This window comes from Geotrypetes seraphini, chromosome 1 (genome assembly GCF_902459505.1).
Source record: "Geotrypetes seraphini chromosome 1, aGeoSer1.1, whole genome shotgun sequence".
Lineage (NCBI taxonomy): Eukaryota > Metazoa > Chordata > Amphibia > Gymnophiona > Dermophiidae > Geotrypetes > Geotrypetes seraphini.
Window position 1 is genome coordinate 24612856 of NC_047084.1, and position 25217 is coordinate 24638072.

The 25217-nt window shown below is 43.2% G+C and overlaps 1 protein-coding gene across 2 annotated transcripts in view; it reads left to right on the forward strand.

Moving 5' to 3' along the window:
• FCHO2 (FCH and mu domain containing endocytic adaptor 2) overlaps window positions 1-19443 on the forward strand; it is a 349104-nt gene extending 329661 nt beyond the window's left edge. For both annotated transcript variants that reach the window (XM_033929206.1, XM_033929212.1), the window contains one exon: window positions 17215-19443. In XM_033929206.1, coding sequence (XP_033785097.1) covers window positions 17215-17237 — 23 coding nt within the window. In that variant the 3' untranslated portion in view covers window positions 17238-19443. The remainder of the gene's footprint in view (window positions 1-17214) is intronic.
• The last annotated feature ends 5774 nt before the right edge of the window (window positions 19444-25217 follow it).

Genomic DNA, 25217 nt, shown 5'->3' on the forward strand with positions numbered 1-25217 from the left:
TTTCAACAGTCTTGGCTATAACATGAATGTTAAAATCCTTTATCTGTACAGTGACTTAGATCGCTTTCCAGAGAACCTTGGTGACTTAAGCGAAGAGCAAGATGAAAGATTTCCCCAAGACAAAAACAGTGGAAGCCAGATAACAAGGAAGATGGGATGCACACATGATGGCAGACTATTGTTGGAATCTTATGCGGGATTGTCCTGGCCAATCCCACTCTCGGAAATCTTACAAAAGGAGCTTCTTGTATGCCGAATGACTGGAAAGTTTGTATCGTAAACTTGTGCTTTTGATATGAAATAAGTAGATTTTCATGTTGTACACTTTTCTTTTAATTTTTAATGTTTCCGTCATGCTTAAAAGATATTTAAATACTACAGTAAAATATCCTGATTTTTTAATGGGCAAGCAGAGTGAAGAGTGGTATATGGCACATGTTCTGTATCTCAAAAACTAGAGTTGATAGGAGAAAACTGGTGCCATTTTTAGAATCAGTGGGTCAAATATACCCAGAAACAGGTCTAATATTTGAGGCACCAAAATGAGTGTTGGCCAGTTTTAATTATCAAAAATATTGTTTACATTTTGACAAATATACCTGCAGAATTTTACAGAATTTGCTAATTTTGTGTGCAGAATTTTGAATTTTTTTGTACAGAATTCTGCCAACAGTAAATTAATTCTTTGCTTCGGTCATCACCAAGGAAGATATGGGGGAGCTACCGGTGCCAAAATTGCTATTCAATTCTGATGAATCAGAGAAACTCAAACAAATCTCTGTAACGCTGGAAGATGTAATGGGTCAGTTTGACAGACTGAACAATAGCAAATCACCTGGACAAGATGGTATATATCCCAGAATGCTGTTAGAATTGAAAAATGAACTTGCAGAGCTATTGTTAGTAATTTGTAAAATTTTTTTAAAATCCAGCATAGTACCAGAAGACTGGAGGGTGGCCAATGTGCTGCCGATTATTTTTAAAGGGTTCCAGAAGTGATCCAGGAAATTATAGACAGGTGAGTCTGACGTCGATGCTGGGCAAAATGGTAGAGAACAAAATAACAGAACATATACATAAGCATGGATTAATGAGAGAGAGTCAACATGGGTTTAGTCAAGAGAAAGAATTCTTGCCTCACCAATCTACTGCATTTCTTTGAAAGGGATGAATGAACATTTGGATAAAGGTGAATTGGTTGATATTGTGTATTTGGATTTTCAAAAGGATTTTGACAAAGCACCTTATTCTTAGGAAATTAGAAAGTAATGGGATAGGAGGGTAATGTCCTATTATGGATTAAGAACTGCTTGAAAGACAGAACACAGAGAGTAGGTTTAAATGGTCAATATTCTTAATGGAGAAAGGTAAATAGTGGCATTCCCCAGGAGTCTGTGCTGGGATTGCTGCTTTTTAACAAGATGAGAATAACTAGTGAGATAATTAAATTTAGGGCTCGTTTTACCAAGCTGCGTTAGCAGTTTTATCGCACGCACATTTTTAGCGCGCGCTAACCCCCACACTAGCCTGCTCAAGAGGCGGCGGTAGCGGCTAGCATGGCCAGCAAATTAGTGCGCGCTATTACGCGTGTTAAACCGCTAACGCGGCTTCATAAAAGGAGCCCTTAGTGTTGAAACAAGTTGTTAAATTGCAAGAGGACCTTGGGAGACTGGGCATCAAAATGGCAGATGATGTTTAACGTGAGCCAAGTGTAAAGTGATGCATGTGGGAAAGAGGAACCCAAACTATAGCTACATGATGCAGGGTTTCACTTTAGGAGTCACTGCCTAGGAAAAGGATCTAGATGTCATCGTTGAGGATACATTGAAACTCTCAGCTCCAGTGGCGTACCAAGGGGGGGGCGGGAGGGGCGGTCCGCCCCGGGTACCAAGCCCTGAGGGGGTGCTCCCGGTCCGGTCCAGTTCCTCCCCCCCTGCGCCGGGTGTCGCGTCTGGAAACAGCCTGCAGCAAGATCGCGATGCCAGAGATCTTTGCCTGCTTCGACTGTTTCCTCCGCCACGGTCCTGCCCCTCCTCTGATGTCAGAGGAGGGGCGGGACCGCGGCGGAGGAAACAGCCGAAGCAGGCAAAGATCTCTGGCATCGCGCGATCTTGTTGCAGGCTGTTTCCCCAGGGCAGTAGCGTACCAAGGGGGGCGAGGGGGAGGTCCATCCCGGGTGCCGCCTTAGGGGGGGGGGTGCACAGCTGGCCCGGTCCCTATCGCGCTCCTACCCTCCCAGCGAAAGCAGCATCGGCGCCATTATCGAAAAAGGTAATGGCGCCAGGCCTTGGAGCACCAAGGCAGACCGCTTCTCCCCCCTCCCAGCCGAAACCCCGCTGACCATCCTATCTCTCCTCCCCCAAGTGAACCTTTCCGACCCTCCCAGCGAAAGCAGCAAACCTCCCTCCAGTAGCGTCGGCTTTATCCTCCCTCTGCCGCATCACTGATGACGTCATCAGTAACGCGGCAGAGGGAGGAGAAAGCCGCGAAGGAGGTTTGCTGCTCTCGCTGGGAAGGTCGGAAAGGTTCACGGGGGGGGGGAGATAGGAGGGTCAGCGGGGGTTCGGCTGGGAGGGGGGAGAAGCGGACTGCCTCGGTGCTCCATTACCTTCTTCGGGCAGCAGCAGCGTTTACAATTCGCTGCTGTTGCCGGCTTCAGGCCTTGTTCTCTGCCTGGTCCTGCCTACTTCCAGTTTTCATGAAGACAGGACCCGACAGAGAGGAAGGCCTGAAGCGGGCAACAGCAGTGAATTGTGAATGCTGCTGCTGCCCGATGAAGTTCAGGACATCAGGACATCGGGGAAGGAGCAGGAAGAAATCGGCTGCTGGCTTGGGGGTGAGGGTAGGGAAAGAATCGTGGAAGTGGAGAAATCGGCACGATGGCTTTGTGCGGGCTAGGGGGAGAGAGAAAGAAAGGAAAAAATAAAGAGGGGGGGGGGCCAGGGGGAGAGAGAAAGAAAGGCAGAAAGAAAGAGGGGGACCAAGGGGAGAGAAAGAAAGGCAGAAATAAAGAGGGGGTCAAGGGGGAGAGAAAGAAAGGCAGAAAGAAAGAGGAGGGCCAGGGGGAGAGAGAAAGAAAGGCAGAAAGAAAGAGGGGGACCAAGGGGAGAGAAAGAAAGGCAGAAATAAAGAGGGGGGCCAGGAGGAGAGAGAAAGAAAGGCAGAAATAAAGAGGGGAGCCAGGGGGAGAGAGAAAGAAGAAGGACCAGAGACTCATGAAATCACCAGACAAAAAAGTAGGAAAAATGATTTTATTTTCAACTTAGTGATCAAAATGTGTCCGTTTTGAAAATTTATATCTGCTGTCTATATTTTGCACTATGGCCCCCTTTTACTAAACCGCAATAGAGTTTTTTAGCGCAGGGAGCCTATGAGCGTCGAGAGCAGCGTGGGGCATTCAGCGCAGCTCCCTACGCTAAAAACCGCTATCGCAGTTTAGTAAAAAGGGAGGGGGAATATTTGTCTATTTTTGTATAGTTGTTACTGAGGTGACATTGCATAAAGTCATCTGCCTTGACCTCTTTGAAAACCCGCGGAATATAAATGATAATTAACATTTTCTCTGCGTACAGCGTGCTTTGTGTTTTTAAAATTTTATTGTTGGTAGATCATTTTGACTTGGCCACAAAGGTAAGGGGGAGGGAGGGAGGGGAACTGCTGAAAGACATCTAGTAATCCTTGCAGGCTTGACTGCAGGGAATTATTTTTGTAAAATCATGTTTTGTTATGTGACTGGCATTATCTAGACTTTAATTTCTATGAATGAATAGAATGAAAATGATATAAAATTACTTGCTTGTTTTTATGTGCGTGCGCTGAAGGAAAGTGGAGAGAGAGTGGGCTGAGGATGCTGAAGGGAAATGGGGAAGAGAGTGGGGAGAAGACGCTGATTTATAAATTGACAATTGTACAGAATATTGTTTCTTTTTATACAAACAATTCAAGGCTTGTGTGGATGGAATCAGGTGGTTTGCGGGGATGGGGACCGAGCTTACGGGGATTAGTCCAATAAAATGGTATTTTTTTATTTCTCATTATTTGTTTTATTTTTATTTGTTAATTTATAAAGTGGTGATTGTTATGTATCAGGTTTTTCAAATTTACATCTACTGTCTTTATATTTTGCACTGTATTAGAGGACATGTGTTACTGTTTTTTGTGGTGTTGCATTGTATCCAGGGTCTGGTTTCTTGGCGGATCAGTTTAACTTTTGTCTACATATTTCTATTTTTAGTTTGTGATTATTCCATTTTGGGCGAGGGTGTATCTCTGTTCTGTGTGTTCTGAAAAAGACATAGTTTTCAGTTGGCATTGACTACAGGACCAATTGACTGTGTGGGATCTGGCTTGTTTAGTTTTACAATGTATGTGTTGGTGTTCTAGTGCTCACTGCAATGTTTAAGATGCAGCCTTTTCCTAGGTACACTCTTGTGGTGCGATATGTAGATTGGTACTAAAAATCATATTTTTCATATAGATGGGGGGGGGTGTCAAAAAATGATGGGCCCCGGGTGCCACATACCCTAGGTACGCCACTGCTCAGCTCAATGTGCGGTGGCGGCTAAGAAAGCAAATAGAATATTAGGAATTATTAAGAAAGGAATGGAAAACAAAGATGAAAATGTTATAATGCCCTTATGTCGCTCTAACATTAAGTGTTATATACAAACCATTGCAATTTAAGCTTTGTATGCCAAACAAGTCAGCTCTAGGGTATGGTCACACCTCAAATACTATGTGCAATTCTGATCGCTGTATCTCAAAAAAGATATATCAGAATTAGAAAAGGTACAGAGAAGGTGACGAAAATGATAAAAGGGATATGAGAACTTCCCTATGTGGAAAGGCTAAAGCAGCTAGGGCTCATCTTGGAGAAGAGACAGCTCAGGGGTGATATGATAGAGGTCTATGAAATACTGAGTGGAGTGGAAAGCGTAGATGTGAATCGCTTCTTTACTCGTTCCAAAAATACTAGGACTAGGGGGTATGCGATGAAGCTACTAAGTAATAAATTTAAAACAGACCAGAGAAAATATTTCTTCACACAACATGTAATTAAACTCTGGAATTTGTTGCCAGAGAATGTGGTGAAATCAATTAGCTTAGGGGTGTTTAAAACAGGTTTGGATAATTTTCTAAAAGAGAAGTCCAAAGGCCATTATTGAGATGGTTGAGGAAATCCACTGCTTATTCATAGGATTAGCAACATAAAATCTGTTTTACTACTTGGGATCTAGCCAGGTACTAGGGACGTGGGTTGGCCCCTGTTGGAAACAGGATACTGGGCTTGATGGACCTTCGGTCTGTCCTAGTATGGCGATTCTTATGTTCTTAATAAAATGTCAGGGCCAGGCCTTTTCATCTGCACAGTCTCTTTGTCACAGCTGCACTGTAACCATGGTTCAGTACTCCTCCAGAAACCAAACATAGCTACTCATTTTCAACTTTAATCCAGTAAACCAAAAATTTAATGTTTTACTGTCAATCATAAAACTTTTTTCATCACTAGCACTGTTGTAAACGCTTTCTGTCTAATATTCAGACTGCAGAAGATAGCCTACTATCTCCCATGATCCATGGCAAATCTAGAAATTCAATGTCACTGCCATGTCTTGTGACCAACGTTGAATTTCCAGGGGCTTTTGACTGGCTAAAACCTAGCCAGCTAAGGGCTCCTTTTATCAAGGCGCTACGGGGGTTAGCGCGTCGGACATTTCATCACGTGCTAACCCCTGTGGCAAGCCAAAAAAACTAACGCCTCATCAATGGAGGCATTAGTGACTAGCGTGGCAAGCGGTTTAACACGCGGTATTCCGCACGTTAAACCCCTACCACGCCTTGATAAAAGGACCCCTAAGCCAATATTCAATGGTTGGCCAAGTCATAGCAACCTAAGATAGACCTGCTTTTCCAGATACGCCTTGGACCGCGGGAGATAGCTGGTGGTCTCCCACTGAATATCAGTGGATAGCTAGCTAGGTGCTATTCACTGGTCAGGAGCCATTCCCAGCTGGCTAAGTAGCACTGAATATTGGGCCCTTTGAATTTACAGCATATTCTGGCCAGTTACTTCCAACGGCTATGCCAGCTCACAGCTCAGGCTTTCTGCCTTCATGTGAACCCCTTTGGTGGCCTTCACAAAGTCCTACTGAATTTCAAGCTAGCTCTAGTTTCTTCAGCCACAAGCACCCTTCTTTCAGACTAGTCAACACCATTACTGTGCAGCAGACACTTAGAAACATAGAAACATAGTGGCAGAAAAGGGCTATAGCCCACCAAGTCTGCCCATTCCAAAGTATTCGCTCCCGAATTTACTCCCTTAAAGATCCCACGTGAGCATCCCATTTACTCTTAAAATCCTTCACGCTGCTGGCTTCAATAACCTGCAGTGGGAGTTTGTTCCACTGATCCACCACTCTTTCGGTGAAGAAGTACTTTCTGGAGTCTCCTTGAAACTTCCCTCCTCTGATCTTCAGCGGATGCCCTCTGGTGGTCGAGGGACCCATAAGACAGAAGATATCATCTTCCGACTCAATGCGACCCGTGATGTACTTAAACGTTTCAATCATGTCTCCCCTTTCTCTTCGTTCCTCAAGTGAGTACAGTCGCAACTTCTTTAGTCTTTCTTCATACGTTAGATCCTTTAGCCCCGAGACCATCCTGGTGGCCATTCGCTGAACCGACTCGATCCTCAGCATGTCTTTACGGTAGTGTGGTCTCCAGAATTGAACACAATACTCCAAGTGAGGCCTCACCATGGATCTGTACAATGGCATAATGACTTCAGGTCTCCTGCTGACAAAACCTCTGCAGATACAACCCATCATTTGTCTTGCCCTGGAGGAAGCCTTCTCCACTTGATTGGCAGCCTTCATGTCATCACTAATAATCACTCCTAGATCACGTTCTTCCTTGGTCCTAACCAAGGTCTCTCCATTTAGTGCATAAGTTCTGCGCGGGTTTCTCTTACCCAGGTGCATTACCTTGCATTTTTTAGCATTGAAGCCCAACTGCCAAGTTGTTGACCATCTTTCCAGCAGCAGTAAGTCCTGTGTCATATTGTCAGGTAATAAGCTGTTGCCTACAATGTTGCAAATTTTGGCGTCATCGGCGAACAGTGATACCTTTCCCCTAAGCCCTTGCGTCATATCTCTTATGAATAAGTTGAATAAAATCAGGCCCAAGACTGAGCCCTGCGGTACTCCACTGAGCACGTCCGACGCTTCTGATGGGGTACCGTTCACCACCACTCTCTGTACTCTACCGCTCAGCCAGTCCCCAACCCATTTAGTTAGAGTGTCTCCCAAGCCCATTGATTTCAGCTTGTTCAATAACCTTCGGTGTGGGACGCTATCAAATGCTTTACTGAAGTCCAAATACACCACGTCCAGTGCCTCCCCGGCATCCAGTTGTCTAGTAACCCAGTCAAAAAAGCTAATAAGATTGGATTGGCAGGATCTATCCTGGGTGAACCCGTGTTGGTGGGGATCACGTAGATTTTCCTCATCTAGGATTGTGTCAAGATTCCGTTTGATCAGTGTTTCCATGACTTTACACACTATAGACGTGAGACTCACTGGCCTGTAGTTTGCTGTCTCTGTCTTGCTGCCCTTTTTGTGGAGTGGGATTACGTTGACGGTTTTCCAGTCCAAGGGGACTCTTCCTGTGCGTAGGGAAAGATTGAAAAGCACAGATAATGGTTCCGCCAGGACTTCACATAACTCCCTGAGTACCCTGGGGTGTAGGTTGTCTGGTCCCATGGCTTTGTTCACTTTGAGTCTTGATAGTTCGCTGTAGACGCTATCTGGCGTAAATTCGAAATCCTGAAACGGGTCTTTCTGGTTATCTCCCGTCTGAAGCTGTGGACCGTCTCCCGGTGCCTCACATGTGAAGACTGAACAGAAATATTTGTTTAGTAGTTCTGCCTTGGCAGAATCCGATTCTGCAAAGTTACCGTCCGATTGCTTCAGGCGTACAATCCCATCTTTGTTTCTTTTCCTGTCACTAATATAGCTAAAGAAAGATTTATCTCCTTTCTTAATGTTCTGTGCTAGATTTTCCTCCATTTGGATTTTGGCCTCTCTGACTGCTTTTTTGACAGCTCTGGATCTGTCTAGATAGTCCTCTTTCGCCTCCTGTTTTCCTAAATGTTTGTAGGCGATATATGCTTCTTTTTTCTTTTTAACTAGGTCTGAAATATCTTTGCTGAACCATTGGGGTTTTTTATTTCTCCTGCGTTTACTTACTGTTCTTATGTAGCGGGTTGTCGCTTCATGTAGGATGGACTTTAGAGTCGACCACATATCCTCCACATTGTCAGCTTTTACCTGTTTATATAGCTCTTGATGGATAAATTCTCCCATGCGGTTGAAGTCTGTGCCTCTAAAGTTGAGAACCCTCGTTGCTGTGTGTGACTTAGGGAAACCCTTCTCGAGGTTGAGCCATACCATATTATGGTCGCTGGAGGCCAGTGTATCACCTACTGAGACTTCCGAGACGCTATCTCCGTTGGTGAGTACTAGGTCTAGTATTGCCTGGTTCCTGGTGGGCTCCGATACCAATTGCTTGAGATGTGCACCCTTTATGGAGGTTAAAATTCTTTTGCTGCTACTTGTAGTCGCGGAGAGTGTGTTCCAATCTGTATCAGGCATGTTGAAGTCTCCTAGTATTACTGTGTCTCCGAGCAGTGTGATATTCTCTATGTCCTCTATTAATTCCATGTCTTGGTCTTCCTGTTGCCTGGGGGGTCTGTATATCACGCCAAGGTATAGGCAATTTTCATACCCTCTGGCCAGGTTCACTTGATTATTTTGTCCAATATTTTGTTGAAAATAGCTGAGTAATCCCTCCATAATCTTGCCATATTAGACCATAATGCACAAAAGGTTTCCTTGCAAGTAAAACTGGTTTTAACCAGACTTACTTGAAAATAAACTTTCTTGCTGATGCACATAAGGGTTCTCCTTGGCTGCTACCAATTGTCAAATCAGCCACCGAGAATCCTATTCTAATGCATTACAAGGAGCTCATTAGTATTCTATAATTGTGTATGTAAATTGCAAGAACAGCCTTGACCCACCCATGGCCTTGCCCCCTTTTTGGAACCACGCATAAAAGTTACACACTAAATATGCACGTATACATTTTTATTAATTCTAGCACCAATTATTAAGATCCCAATTATTGGCACAAATTGGCTCATTCACTTACCTCCCCTTTTACAAACCTGTAGTTCAGTTTTTAGTGCCAGCCGCAGCGGTAACAGTTCCAATGCTCATAGAATTCCTATGAGTGATAGAGCTGTTACCGCCGCGACTGGCACTAAAAACCGTGTTACGATTTTGCAAAAGGGGTGGGGGTTAAATTGGGTGATAGTAGTAAGCTGGTCCAAAAGTGTTTGCAAGTGTATAAGCTCAAACTGAACTCAAACTGAACAATCAGTGTATTACTTACCAGCAGCATGTCTCTGGCACTATTTGTCATTTTGCTTTCACTCTTGCAACAATCCTTACTTTTTAGAGGACATATCCCAGGATCTCACAATTACACACTTCCCCCTCCGAATCCGTGGTTTCAGCATCCGCGGATTCAGTTATTCGTGATTTTTAAACAAAAAAAAAACATTTAAATTTTTTGGGCAATTTTAGGGTCATGTGACGCTATGAGCCGCTGAAGACGTGTCTTACATCGGCTCCGGGCCCCAATCCACTAAATTCAACTTCAACGAGTGAATTCTTCATCCTGGCTGGGTCTCCTGGAAATGCCCAACATCGGGCATCTATGGACCAATATTTGACCCGGTCGCAGGAGACGGCGCAATCAAAAACAGTGCGCGCTGGAAAACAAAAATCGATCTCGGGCGCGGCCAAAATGGCGGCCGCATCGGGAACGGCGGTGTCGGAGTTTTCGGACACAGCGCTGACTGAAATTAAGATGGCGGTGCCTCAGGTGCTGGGTCCGCAGCTAGAGGCATTGGCTAACAAAATGACCCGCCTGGAACAATTGTTAACAGATACAGCGGCCCGCACAACGGATCTAGAACAACGGGTGTCTGCAGCGGAGGATAATATAAATTCACATGAAATGGATATAGCTGCACTACAAGAAACAGTGCATCGGCAGGCTGAAAAAATTGATGACCTGGAAAATAGGTCGCGACGCAGTAACTTACGCTTTTCTGGGTGTCCCAGAACTGATCCCTGACGCGAGATTGCCTGCGGAGCTGGAAGGCTGGTTTGAAATGGAATTCCCGGATGCTATGGAATCCAGCTCTCTATGTTTGGAAAGGGCCCATCACTTGGGAACAAGGCCTGCTCAGGATGCCAGACCACGAGTGGTGATAGCTAAGTTCCTGAACTACAGACATAAAGCGGCAATATTGCGCCAGTACCGAGCTAAGAAAGATACCTTGATGATGCGAGGATCAGCTATTCGTAATAGCCAGGATTACTCGACGGCCCTTACTGATAAGCGAAAGGGATTTTATCCTCTATGTAAGCGTCTGGTGGAACTTAAATAGCGATTTTTGTTTCTCTACCCAGCTATATTGAAGATTCAACATGAGGGTGCTTGGCACTCTTTTTCAGTGGCCTCTGAAGCAGCTGACTACATCAACACTCACCTGAGCTCTCCGGGAGACCCTCCTTGAAGATCCTAATATGTAACTGTATTGGTTTTTGGCTAGGATGAACTTCATTGATTCTATTCTAGTATATGTTTCTGTGTTGAAGCTTTCACTTAAGTAAAGTACGTTCTGGTTTGTTAGAAGGATTGGGGTTCCGTTAGTGTCTTCACGGGCCTCTTGCATATTCCACAGGGGATATGCTATTTGGGAGATTTGGGAATGTGGGGGGTTGGATTGGGGATTGTGGGATGGGATGGGAACAGCCTTGGGGGAAAAATTTTGCTTCAGTTTTGTTTTTCTTTTGGGTCAGATTAAGTATTTCCTTACTGTATTTGAATCTGCTTCTGCTGCAATATAATTGGTACTATGTGATATACACTTGGGTGAGGCTGGGCACCTGAGTGTGATTTTGGGATATAATCGTCAACATGCATACTATATTGGGTGCCCATGGGAGATAGCACACTTCGAATTGTCTCTTGGAATGTTGCTGGTATAACTTCACCGGTAAAAAGGTCCAAAATCCTGCATCAATTGAAACACCACAAGGCTGATTTGGCCTGTTTACAAGAGACTAAATTAACTGCTGAGGAACATGAGAAATTGAAGCGGGGATGGGTTGGTTCTGTTTTTTATGCATCCTCCTCGGGTAAGTGGGCTGGAGTTTGTTTGCTGATTCGCAAGGGTTTGAAGTATGCTGTCACCTCTTGCCATCAAGATGCTCAGGGTAGGTCTTTACTATTACATATCACCTTACAGGGTACAGACTTCAGATTACTGATTACATATGGGCCTAACATTTACTCATCAACTTACCTTAATTCTTTGATTACTCTAGGACTTCAGGACACTTCTGTTCCTCTTCTGGTGGTTGGGGATTTAAATCAGGTCCTGGATGCTTCTCTTGACCGCACTGGACCATCTAGGTCTCCAACTGCATCTGAAACTAAGGGGCTACCCTTTTTGTGTAAATCGCTGGGCATGGTAGATCCTTGGCGTCTACTTCACCTGTTTGAACGGGATTATACTCACCAATCTCGAGCTCATGGAACCTTTTCCCGTTTGGACTATATACTGATATCTGAATCATTATTCTCTCGAGTAACTGAGGCAACTATAGGTCCATTAGCCATTTCCGATCATTGTCCTATTTGGTTGGATGTGTCCTGGAGTGCTCCCCCTTTGGGGTGCTTCCGGTGGCGATTTCCTTCCTATCTGAAAGATGATCCTTCCTTTCAAGCATATCTGCATTCTTGTTGGGAGGACTTCTTGAAGACTAATGGACAACATGTACCCACTCCGGATCTCTTTTGGGATACGGCCAAAGCAGTACTTAGAGGGGCGATAATTTCTTATGTAACAGCTCGCCGCAAAAGAATCTCCCACGGTATTATTAGACTAGAGAAACAATATTCACAATTGAAAGCCCGATACATCCAAACTCCTTCTCGCTTGCTTCGTGAGGACATGCATTCAGCACAAGTAGCTTTGAATGCTTTGTTACATGATTGGGTCAAGCGTTCGCTATTTTACAGAAAATACAGGTTTTATCGTTTTGGGAATACAACCGGTAAATTGTTAGCCACGCTGACTAAGAACTGGCAGGACGATCGCTATATCTCCTGGGTTAAAACAGGATCTCATTCTTACCATACTAAACCAGCGGACATTGCTGAGGCATTTTATCAACACTTTTCTAAATTCTATGCTAGTCCTACTACTTCTATGGGCCCAGATGTCCTCGATTATTTGGAGGACGCGGGCATGCCTAGATTCACAGACCTGCAGAGATCAGTGTTGAATGGACCTATTCAAGGCACAGAGATCCAGAAAGCAATCAAACATTTACGCTCTTATACTGCCCCGGGGCCTGACGGGTTTTCCACTGAATTTTATAAACTGATGTCTTTGCAGGTGTGTGAATCTCTTCTGGGCTACTACATAGTGGCATTGGAGAAAGGATCCTTTCCATCCCATGCCAACACAGCTACTATAACTTTGCTCCCTAAACCGGGTAAACCTAAAGATGAGGTTGATTCTTATCGTCCTATATCCCTCCTTAACGTGGATATAAAAATATTGGCTCGTTTATTGGCTAACAGATTGACTCCTCTCTTACCACATGTAATATCTCATACACAGGCCGGATTTGTCCAGGGCCGACACTCGGTGGTGAATGTTCGGAGGGTACTGTTGGCAATGTCCAGAGCTCAACTTGCATCTACGCCGGGCATTCTGGTCAGTCTAGACGCTGCAAAAGCATTTGACCAAGTAAATTGGTCTTATCTTTTTAAGGTATTGGAATACATGGGAGTGGGGGGCTGGTTCTGGTCATCTTTGCGGGTGTTATACTCTTCCCCAACAGCTTCACTCTTAGTAAATGGTATATTGACACGAACATTTATAGTAGGTCGGGGAACTCGTCAGGGATGCCCTTTGTCCCCACTACTTTTTCTTCTTTACCTAGACCCTCTTTTACGTACCATATTGAAGGATGATGTTATAGTTGGGTTGATGGAGGGCTCTTCTCAACTACGAGTGCTAGCTTTCGCAGACGACATCCTACTCACACTAGCTCAGCCACATCGTTCTCTGATGCGTGCTTTAGAAATCCTGGATGAATTCCACTTATATTCTGGACTGACGTTGAATAAACAGAAATCACTGGTACTTCCTCTACAGCCCTCACTTTGCGATTCTTGGCCAGGCCCCTTTCCTCTAGTTTGGGCTCCATCTTCCATTCGATATCTGGGTATCCTTATACCAAGGGACTTAACTACACTCTATTCACTTAATGCTTTGCCATTGCTCTCCCGAACTGAACAACGATTGCAGGCCTGGAGATCCTATCCATTGACACTAATGGGCAGGATTGCTTTGTATAACATGATGATGATCCCACAATGGCTCTATGTTTTACAAACTTTGCCCATTTTTTTGTTACGTAAACATCTCCGCAACATCACCGTTCATTGTCCCGATTCTTATGGGGGGGTAAGAGATCCCGGATCACTCTACACAATTTATCTTTACCTACCTCTCAAGGGGGTCTGGGTCTATTACATTTGGGGAGGTTTAATGAGGCTTGCCTGATCCGGCATTTGAATGACTGGTTCTGTGGTACATCCTACTTTACGGCCACGGAGGTGAAATGTTTGGCATTCGCCCCCTACCACTTTAGTTACCTATTTCATGCTCGTTGCCTTCCCAAACGGGGGAGGACAATTATGGTGATATGTTTCTCCTTCCCCTGCGTAGGCTTTGGAAGACTCTCTGCCAGCGTTTGGCCATTAGATATGATACAACCCCATGTCTCCCGGTGGCTGGTAATGGAGACTTTCTCCCGGGTATGGATGTGGGTGCCCAGGCCTGGTGGACTGGGAGGGGATTATATTATTTGTTTCATGTATTACAATCTAATGGAAAACTACAGTCTTTTCAAACGTTATGTGACTCTTCTATTCTAAAGCCTGCTGACTGGTTCAAATATAAACAGTTACATCATTATATCAGTACCTTGTCGGGTCCCGCATTGAGTGGTGCCATCCAGGACAAATTGTCAGAAGCCTTTTGTTTAACTGCTCAGGAACCCATACCATTACGCTCCCATCACCGATTTCTACAGGACTTGGCCGGAGAATTGGACTATGCTTCATTGGCCTCCAAATGGACTCAAGACTTGCGGATTACCATATCGGTGGATATGCTAAAATGGAGTTTTTCAATGGGTATGAAACTATTGATATCTGTAGCAGAAAAGGAACGATATTACAAGTTTCTGGTCCGGGCATATTTTGCCCCAGTCCGAGCTTTTCGGGCACATGTAAGTACTACTGCTTGTTGCCCGAAGTGTGCGGCCCCGAGAGCTTCTTTGGGCCATATGTTTTGGCTGTGTCCGGGCATACAGGCTTACTGGAAACGTGTTTGCTTGCATATTCAATCCATCTGGAACTGTACCTGGCAGCCTACAAACACATATTTATTTACATTGAAACTTACTTTGATGCCCATCCGTCCAGGTGCTGCGGCGTTTGTCCAAAAGGCTATCTTCATGGGACTTAAAACTATTCTTCAATGCTGGCTGTCTCCACACACTCCAACTGTTTCCCATTGGTGCACACAAATGATCCAGTTGGCAGGCTATGAACGTTTGTCCATTGCGGACATGAACTCTAAATCTGGTTCCTTATATTTACGTTGCTGGATGCCCTTTTGTTCTACACTAACACCGGTAGTACGCAGTAGATTGTTGAATTGACCTGAACCCAGTTTGAGGCTGTTCCCATGGGAGGGTGGGTGGGAAAGTGGGAGAATGGGGGGTGGGGGGGTGGATTTTTTGGGTTATGGAGTTGCTGATTGGGTAACCTGTTTGATGGACTGGTTGATCTTGTGTCTGTTCTGTATATGAAAACCTAATAAAAAAGATTTAAATATAAATTTTTTTGGGCTATTTTAAGCCCTGTAAGCCCCTCTTAAGCCTTACCTGGTGGTCTAGTGGGTTTTCGGGGCAGGAGCGCTCTTCCCACGCTCCTGCCCCGTGCAGATCACTCATAGAAAATGGCTGCCATTTCCTATGAGCGATCTGCATGGGGCAGGAGCATGGGAAGATCACTCCTTCCCCGAAAACCCGCTAGACCACCAGGTAAGACTTAAAGGGGGGGGTGGCTTACAGGGCTTAAAATAGCCAGGGGGAAGTGGGGGTTAGAGGCAGAATTGGCCTGAATATTATTCACATTTTTTAAATATTCGCGGGCTGGCTCTGCCCCTAACCCCCGTGGATACAGAAGGAGAAGTGTATATTTGTCCATTTATTTTTGATAGTACCGTTCTAAGTACAGTGGAACCTTGGTTTACGAGCATAATTCGTTCCAGAAGCATGCTCGTAAACCAAAGTACTCGTATATCAAAGCGAGTTCCCACCCACCCCCGAGACCAGCAGCGCTGCTCTACCCCCCAAGAACTGGCATTGCTCCGTCCGCTCATGAAGCCCCCCCGTGTGATCCGTCATCCCCCCGCTCGTGGCGCCTCTCCCCCCCCCCCCGCCACGATCCGGCATCCCCCAGGCACCCACCCACCCACCCGATCACATTCCTTACCCCTATTTGGCACCGGCACCATCGCACAGGACATGCCAGTGCCAGTGCCCGAAGGTCTGCCTTCTTCTTTGTGCTGGGCCTTGAGCATCTGCGCATGCTTAAGGCCTTCAGTTCCCGTTCTCTCCGAGAATCTCAGCACAAAGAAGAAGGCAGATCTTCAGGCACCAGCACTCGCATGCCCTGTACGTTGGTGCCGGTTCCAAATAGAGGTAAGGAATGTGATCGGGTGGGTGGGTGCCTGGGGGATGCCGGATCGCAGCGGGAGGGGGGGAGGGTGCAACACGAGTGGGGGGTGCCGGATCGCGGGGGGGAGGGGCACTTGTAAATCAAGGCAAGCTCATTTTCCGAGGTGCCGATTTTGCAAATGTTTTGCTTGTCTTGCAAAACACTCACAAACCGGTGCACTCGTAAACCGAGGTACCACTGTATCTGGTTTCAAAGGTGAGAAAAATGAAGTTAGTTTAAGGTGAGCCAGGGAGCTCAGTTGAACTGCAGACATTCAGCTTAGCATATCTCATGACTTCTCCATCCATGCACCATTTTTGTAGCCATGGTTAAGTAGTGGTCCACCACTTTGGGCTCATGCCTACCCAGCAGCAGCATACATTTGCTGTGATGATGGTATCTCCAAGTCCTACCAACTGAAGACCTGAAAAAGTGCCTAATTCCCTCCAGTGCATATGGACAGTCAGAAGTTTTACTGTGCCACTCAAATGCCAGCCTTCTGCACATGCTCAGTTTTTGCTCTTGCACTGGGTGCTGGTATTGGACAGCTCAGAAAAGTTCCTACCAATTATCAAGCTGTGCTGGAGGGAGTTCTGGGTCTTTAAGGAGGTCTTCACCTGGTGGGGCTTTGGGATCCCTGTCACCTCAGATATTTTAATTTTCTGAGTTGACCCTGGGGTGGGGGGAGCAGGGGCAAGCTACATTGTACTCACTCATTTTGCCTGAAACTGATCCATATTCAGTCAGTCCACTAAAGATAGTTTTTAAGAATGGCATAGTTTGTTTAGTTATCTCTATTTATTTTTTATTTTAATAATTTATATTTGGATTACAAACTATTCAGGCACTCAAGCATTATTCCATAACTGTCCTGGCAGGCCTACTTTATCTAATGTACCTGGCGCAATGGGGATTAAGTGATTTGCCCGGGGTCACAAGGAGCAGTGTGGGATTCAAACCCACAACCTCAGGGTGCCAAGGCTGTAGCTCTAACCACTGCACCACACACTCTCTCTAAACTGAAAATAGTGACCCAGCTCTATCCAGTGCTGTCCAGAGAAGTTCTACCTGAATTTAAGTACCCAAAAATGAATAGCATTCTAGTACAACTAGAAATCAAATATTTATCAAAATTTCCCAATATCTGCAGTTATATTTCACATTTAGAGATTTGTCAAACATAAATTTGCATTTTTGTATTTGTTGACTATGATTTATTTATATAAGGACACCACTTACATACTTAAGTGCTTATTATTTGTGTTTCAGGTCGATATATGGCAGAGTGCTGATGAACCTGTGAAAAATCAGCACATAAGAAGAGCATTAAAACAACCTAATGTGTTGTCTGTAGCTTCCAAACACTATTTTTACATTTATTGAGTTATTCTGTATTTTAATCTTTAATTTGTTAGAAGCTAGTTCTATTTTGCAGCCAACTAGAAAATATAAAAATGCACTTTTTAAAGAAGTCATGGGGGAGGGGAAGAATGTTTTATTAAACTATAATAGCACTGAAGTAATCTTCAACACTGTCTTGAAATCTGCAATATTCAGGAAACTTGTTAAATTTTGCAATAGTAAAATGCAATTATAATACCAGTAGTCAAATTAGTTATCAGTCGCTGTATTGAAAAGTAAAAATATATTTTGGGACTGTATAAAAAGTATTGAAATTGTGGGAGAATGAGCTCTAAATACTTTGGCTTTCCTTAGCTGTTGTGAACAGATGTGTAATACTGTAAAGTGCTTCACACTACACATAAAATGTGGCAGCAGAGCTTCAAACAATGGTAATTTGTCTACCTTCACCTGGTGGTGTATGCCATTAAGCAATTTACTCCCCCTTTTATAAAACCGCGCTAGCGTTTTTAGTGCCAGTCACAGCTGTAACAGCTCCGACACTCATAGGAATTCTATGAGCGTCTGAGCTGTTTCTGCCATGGCTGGCACTAAGAACCTCACTACGTTTTTTTAAAAGGGGGAGGGGATTAGTTTCAGAAAGAATTAATTTTCTTATATATTTATACATTACCAAAATATTAACAGGCTCTTTAATAGAACATTTAAAATTCTCTAAGTGCAATGTGTTAAAATAAGCTTAAAAAGGTAGCCAAAATTCATACTCTGGAATGAGTTAATTTTATGGGAGCTGTGATTGTTATGATGAATTAATGTTGTAGATTTAATTTATTTTTATATGGATTACATAACATTTGTGCCTTTTATGAACTGTGCCTATCCTATTTGTTCTCATTAAGGTGTCTCATTTCCTTGTTTAGTGTGTGGGCCTTTTATCTAGTAAACCCGTTTCAAATTCTCTATATGTAATACATAGTATTGTATCATAAAATATTTCTTACTGGGATTTAGAAGGGAAGTGTGGAATAACTGGAGGTTGCTTTAAAAGTATGTTGAGAAATACTGGATTACTTCTCCATGGGGTAATTGCAATAAATTTAGTTATTGTAATGGGAAATACATAGCATATTATTTTACAAAAAAATCTGTCATAGTTACTATCACCAAAGATGTGTGAACCTTGAAACTACTTTAAAAAGCTCCTTACAAATAAAATAACCTGTAGTGATTAGTGCTGAAATATAGCATTTCCCTTTAATCAATGAAGATGTGTAGTTCCTTTTTGGATCTGTTTAATGTGAATATAAATGTTGAACACACTACACAAGAACTAACAATTTAGAAATATACTGTAAATTTTCAATTTGATAGAAAAAGCATTGCCATTCCTGTGCCTTAATTTTACCAAATTAATTGCTTGGGGTTTCTTTTACCAAGCCATGCTAACAGCTGCTGTACAACAAACACACCGCCTTCCATTAATTCCCTATGGATGTCGGAACGATTACTGCAGTAGTAGCCGCTAGTGCAGCTTTGTAAAAAGTGGGGCAGGTGTTAGAGTTGCACAGGTTTCCATGTTGGTAAATGTTAAATATGCCATTGATTTCACCCTAACATAATCCAGACATAGGAAAGTGATTTGAGGAAAAACATTAGTAGATGTAATATTACAGTAAGGACCTTGTTTAATAGATTTTTTTTAAAAGGACACAGAATTGGGAATAAGGCCCAAAATTGCTAACATAATCTTATATTTGGGCCACTTGAAGTAAAACCCTTAATATCCTGCCAGTAGAAAATTATGGGCTCCTTTTACTAAGGTGCACTAGCGGTTTTAGCGCACGCTACAATGCTGCGTGCTAAACGCTAACACCTCCATAGAGCTTGCATTAGTATTTTTCATTTAGCGCGCGCTAAAAATGCTAGCACACCTTAGTTAAAGGAGCCCTATATTTTACAACTGAATGCAAATGTCTATCCCAGATATTGTTACAAGCAATAAGTTTTATTAAGAATGATTACCATAAATCTACTCTTAATTGGACTTTTTTAACTTTAAATACACTTATTATAAACAGTTAATAAAAATAGTAATGTATGTTACACTTATTAATGATAAAAGTCTGCATTGTTAAGCAATATCTATGCTTTCTATATTACTAACTGTTAGAACCAATCTTAATTTAAATGTAACTGGATTTGCTAAAATGATAATCTATTTCTGAATGGCAAACAGCCACAATTTCTATCTATTATAGCATCATTTCAAATGCTCATAACAAATTTTTCTGGAATCCCAACTATAAGTTCTTCTGCAATAAAGCTTCATGTTTAGCAAGCAGTTAAATTTTCTTACTAAAATCCAGAAATAATTTTACTGCCCATGGAATTATTTTTTTAATCTTCTAATCAGATTGAATAATTTTCATTATTTTTAATGCTTTGATAACAAGTCTTGGAGCATACATTTATAATGGGTGCAGGTTAACAGTTTTGAGCCTATAGCATTTATATTGACTTCCTATTGAGATTCCTGAACTGGGTAAACCCTTAAGTAGACAGATACTGGTATCTGACATGAAATGTATTTAGCAAGCTGGTTCTTGCTTTTGTATACAATGGTATTCTTTGTAGCTTTCTCTTGTTATTAAAAAATGAATTCATAAACACTGAACTTTAAAGGATCTGAGTTTTTATGGAATGTTACTCCTTCTGGGTATAAATTAAAACAATGCAAGTTTATCTTTCAAAAAATCTGTAAATATTTTTTGATTTTTTTTCATAAATGTAAATGTTACAAATATGATTGCACCCATAATAAACATGTAATATATAATTTACAAATGTGTATTTCTCATTTTTTCTAGTTAAAGCTAATTTTCTAATTAGATAAAATATATCGTTAAACTAGTTCAGTAAGTACAGCTCTTAATTATTTAAGTTTTGATTGAAGATTTTTAGTGTTAAACACTGGCCATTTCTATGGCACCTAGGCAATAGCAGATAAGTTGAAATAATGTCCATTATAGGTGGTTTCTCAACATCAGTGTAACAGATTAAGGGTTTTTCCCTCCCCTATGTAAATATTATACCCCCAGACAGCAGGAGATGCTAATCAAATGTGGAACTACAGTACCAGCATGCACTAGGCTATAGAGCTCAGTGTTGAGTCACAGGGGTGGAACTCAAAGGAGAGAGATATTTCTACCCAGGCTTTCATTCTTGAGAGGTCCCCGAGGGAGAAAGATGAACTCTCAAGTTTTCCCTAGAGATAGATGGAGGCAGGCCTTGGGAAAACAGGCTGATGCCTGCAGCAGTTTGGCTGAGGTAAACCAAATTCATTCCGTTTTGTGTGAGGCAAATAAAAATTTTCTTTATATGCAATTCTGTCTTGGCTATATATGTATTGACCTCTCTGGGCAAGCCAGGCTACCCAACCAAACCAGGCTAGTCTCCCACACTCAGCTACTAAAATAATGGGGCAGTTCTGTAAACTAATGCCTAGAGTATGTACTACTTATGTGTACCATAAATTGACAGACACCTTTTTATTTATTTTATTTATTTATTTATTTATTTGGATTTCTATCCCGTCCTCCCAGTAGCTCAGAACGGTCTACAAATGAACATACACAGTGGAGAGTAAATAGACATATAAGTAATACAACAGGTTTAGTAATTGGATTTATAGATTTTGGAGAGAATTAAATACAGGGAGAGTATAGCAGAAAGAGAGAAGGGGGAAATACAGTAGTTTAGTTTAAGGAAAGTTATATGCGTTTAGATACAATTTGTTGGTGGAGAGAGTAAGAGAGGGTTATATTGGAGTTTTGGGGAGGAGATAGGAGAGTGGAGGGGGGCGTAAGGGGGGGAGAAGACAGAGGAGATCTTTAGTTGAAAAGGAGGGTCTTTACCGATTTCCTGAAAGTTAATAATGAGTTCTGTTGTCTAAGTTGGGGGGGGAGTTGGTTCCAAAGGTGTGGAATGAAGTGGCTGTAGGATCGTTTGTGGGCTGTTTCTGTGAGCAGGGATCTTCCGGGGTTCACTAGGCACTTTTCTCTAAGATAGTGCAATAGTATCTAACTGCAAGGGTACATACATATACTACAGACAAGAGCATGGGTTGGCCATAGGTGTGTCTCCCAGTTACAAATACAGTTTATAGAATACTTAAGGCTGCTGTTGACATGCTATTATAGAATTGGTGCTATTTGCACAATTTTGCGGTGCCTAAACCAGCAATTCTGTCCTCGGTAGCAGGAAAGATGGTAGAGGTGCTGATGAGGACCAGCCAGCACGGTTTCAGCAAAGGCAGATCCTTTTTGACGAACTTGCTGCACTTCTTTGAGGGAGTAAACAGGCAGAAAGACAAGGGTGACCCGGTCGACATTGTATATCTGGATTTTCAGAAGGCGTTCAACAAGGTTCCTCATGAATGACTACTTTGGAAAATTGCGAGCCATGGAATCGAGGGTGAAATACTCACTTGGATTAAAAGCTGGCTAGAGGATAGGAAACAGAGAGTGGGGGTACATGGACAATACTTGGACTGGAAGAATGTCACCAGTGGGGTGCATCAGGGCTCGTTGCTTGGACCCGTGCTCTTCAACATCTTTACAAACGATCTGGACATTGGTACGATGAGTGAGGTGATTAAATTTGCGGACAATTCGAGGTTATTCAGAGTAGTGAAGACACAGGGGGATTGCAAAGATCTGCATCGTGACATAATCAAGCTTGAAAAATGGGCAGCGATATGGCAAATGAGGTTTAACGTGGATAAGTGTAAAGTGATGCATGTCAGTAACAAAAATCTCAAGCACGAATACAGGATGTCCGGGACGGTACTTGGAGAGACCTCTCAGGAACAAGATATGGGAGTTCTGATCGACAAGTCGATGAAGCCGTCCGCGCAATGCATGGCGGCAGCAAAAAGGGCGAACAGAATGCTAGGAATGATTAAGAAGGGGATCACGAACAGATCAGAGAAGGATATCATGCCGCTGTACCGGGCCATGATATGCCCTCACCTGGAATACTGCGTCCAGCACTGGTTGCTGTACATGAAGAAGGACACGGTACTACTTGAAAGGGTCCAGAGAAGAGCGATTAAAATGGTTAAGGGACTGGAGAGATTGGAGAAACTGGGCTTCTTCTCCCTTGAAAAGAGGAGACTGAGAGGGGACATGATCGAAACATTCAAAATACTGAAGGGAATAGACTTAGTAGATAAAGACAGGTTGTTCACCCTCTCCAGGGTAGGGAGAACGAGAGGGCACTCTCTAAAGTTAAAAGGGGATAGATTCCGTACAAACGTAAGGAACTTCTTCTTCACCCAGAGAGTCTTCCGGAGTCTGTTATAGGGGAAAACACCCTCCAGGGATTTAAGACAAAGTTGGACAAGTTCCTGCTAAACCGGAACGTATGCAGGTGAGGCTGGAGTCATTTAGAGCACTGGCCTTTGACCAAAGGGCCGCCACTTGAGCATGATGGACCACTTGTCTGACCCAGCAGCGGCAATTCTTATGTTCTTATAGAATTACACCATTACCGTATTTTCTCGCATATAACACGCGCGTTATACATGGTTTTTACAAACCGCGCATACCCTTGCACGTTATACGCGCGTTATACGCGTGAGCGCGTTGTACAAAAATTTTTTTACATAGTTCCCCCCCCCCCGACGCCCGATTCATCACCCGGAAGGAGCGCTCGCACTCCCATCTCGAAGGACCGCTCGCACCCCCACCCGAAGGATCGCTCGCACCCCCACAGCCTCCCCCCCTCCCCCATGGAGAAGCTGTCTACCTTGTTTCCGGATGCCAGCCCAGCTGCTTCCTCTGCCGGCGGTCCTGCCCCTTCTCAGAGCCCTGTGCTGCGCTGCTTCCTCTTCAGGCTGTCCCGCCCTTTCTCTGATGTCAGAGAAAGGGCGGGACCGCCAGAAGAAAAAGCGTGCGAGCGGTCCTTCGGGGTGGGGGTGCGAGCGGTCCTGCGGGGGGGTGAATCGGACGTCGGGGGGTGGGGGGGCATCAGGCTTTCAGGGTAGGGACAGGACTTCAAGGAGGAAAGGAGAGTCGGGGCGGGCGAAAACAGAGTCAGGGTCTCCAGAGGAGAGTCGGGGCGGGCGAAAGGAGAGTCGGGCAGCATGCGCGGTATACGGGTGTGCGCGGTATATAAAAATTTATGTACATAAATATGTGTTTTTTGCGCGCTATACCCGTGTGCGCGTTTTACACGGGTGCTCGTTATCTATGTGAAAATACGGTAGTCATTTTCATTTTTAGATGTTGTTATTACACTGCAGAAGGAAACACATAACCCTTTCAAGGTCATTTTTCTGAGCAAAATACAGATTTCAGAATTAAATGCATATACCAGTGGTTCTCAGCTTAGTCCTTGAGGACACCAGATCAGTCTGGTTTTCAGGATAATCATAATGAATATTTATAAATTATATAGGGCCTGATTCTGTATAGGACGCACGGTCTCAGCAGCTGCCTAAGTGGCTTTTGAGAATTGCACACAGGTGTCCTATATAGAATCGCATCTGTCCTAACAGACAGATGCCTGACCCCATCTAATCCCACCTAACCCCGCCTAACCATCCCGATTCTGCAACTGGCGTCTGTCACATGTGGCAGTTAGAGAATCGCGTTGCCGCTGAGCTGGTTACAGAAGTCAAAAAATCACTCAATAGGTGTAATAGTGAAATTAATACTTCTAGAATACACACTTAGAATTCAAAAATATGCTCAGAGACACAAAGGCAACAACATGGAGCCACAGCCCCAAGAGAAAATTGCCTCACCACCCAATCTGCTATATAATGCTTATTGTAAATTTCAGTGGAAAACAAAATTCATTGCTGCAAACTAGCATAGAAAAAGTTCTTATACTTTGAACTGTCACAAGCAAACACTTAGTTTGATCAAAGGTTCCGACGGGGCCCGTTTCGATCCTGAGTCAGGGAACCAAATGGAGCACTCAGCAAAGTTCTCAAAAAGTTGGTGGTGTCTCTGAAAACATAAATAAAATACTTCAATTGTTATTCAAAACAGTCATGCAGTGTAAAAAAAAAATTGATTAATTACTAATTCCCAGCAAACCAGAGGGTAATCACCAAAAGTTCAAGTTTCATTCATATATATGAGCCTCCTCCACTGATTTCTCCAAGGCCGAAAAACCGGCAAGACTACTGATTTTAAAGATAGCAGAACAGCTGGTGTCAGGACTCAGGGGCGTCAGGGACGTGTGGAGCACGTAAAAAAGCATATCAAAAACATAACAGCTATTCACATGCAAGCCATTTTCCACTAGAGGGCACCCTTAATCTAAAAAAACTGGTAGAGCTGTTAAAAGACATCTAAAAACATACCAGTTTCCAGCGTCTTGACAACTGCTGCTATCAAAACTTTCCTACCTTACCAGAAATAAATCAAAAAGTGTAAATCTTAAGATAAAGAAAAAAAAACTAATAATAATTTTAAAAAATGAATGAATGAAATAAAAAAGGAAAAGAAAAATCAAAGATTGGGTCAGCATTTACAGAAAGGCATGCCACTCAATTTCACTATTCAACCCTCCAGGAAAGAGTTCCTAATCTGAAAATCCAACTTTGTTCTTTGACCAGTAATTGTGTTCTAGAAGTATTAATTTCACTATTACACCTATTGAGTGATTTTTTTACTTCTATGTTTCCCTTTAATCACTCATAGTAGAGTACCAGTTTTTTGGTTTTCCTCATATATATTTGGACTTAGTCTGTACCTATTACAAGGGGACTTTCTAAGTCATGGCAAATACCGGATGGGATATTACATTATCATATAATGAACAACAAGCTACGGATCTCCTAGCTGAATTTCATCTGTTCTCAACTTTTTCTGATTGGGACCAGCTTGACTCTACAA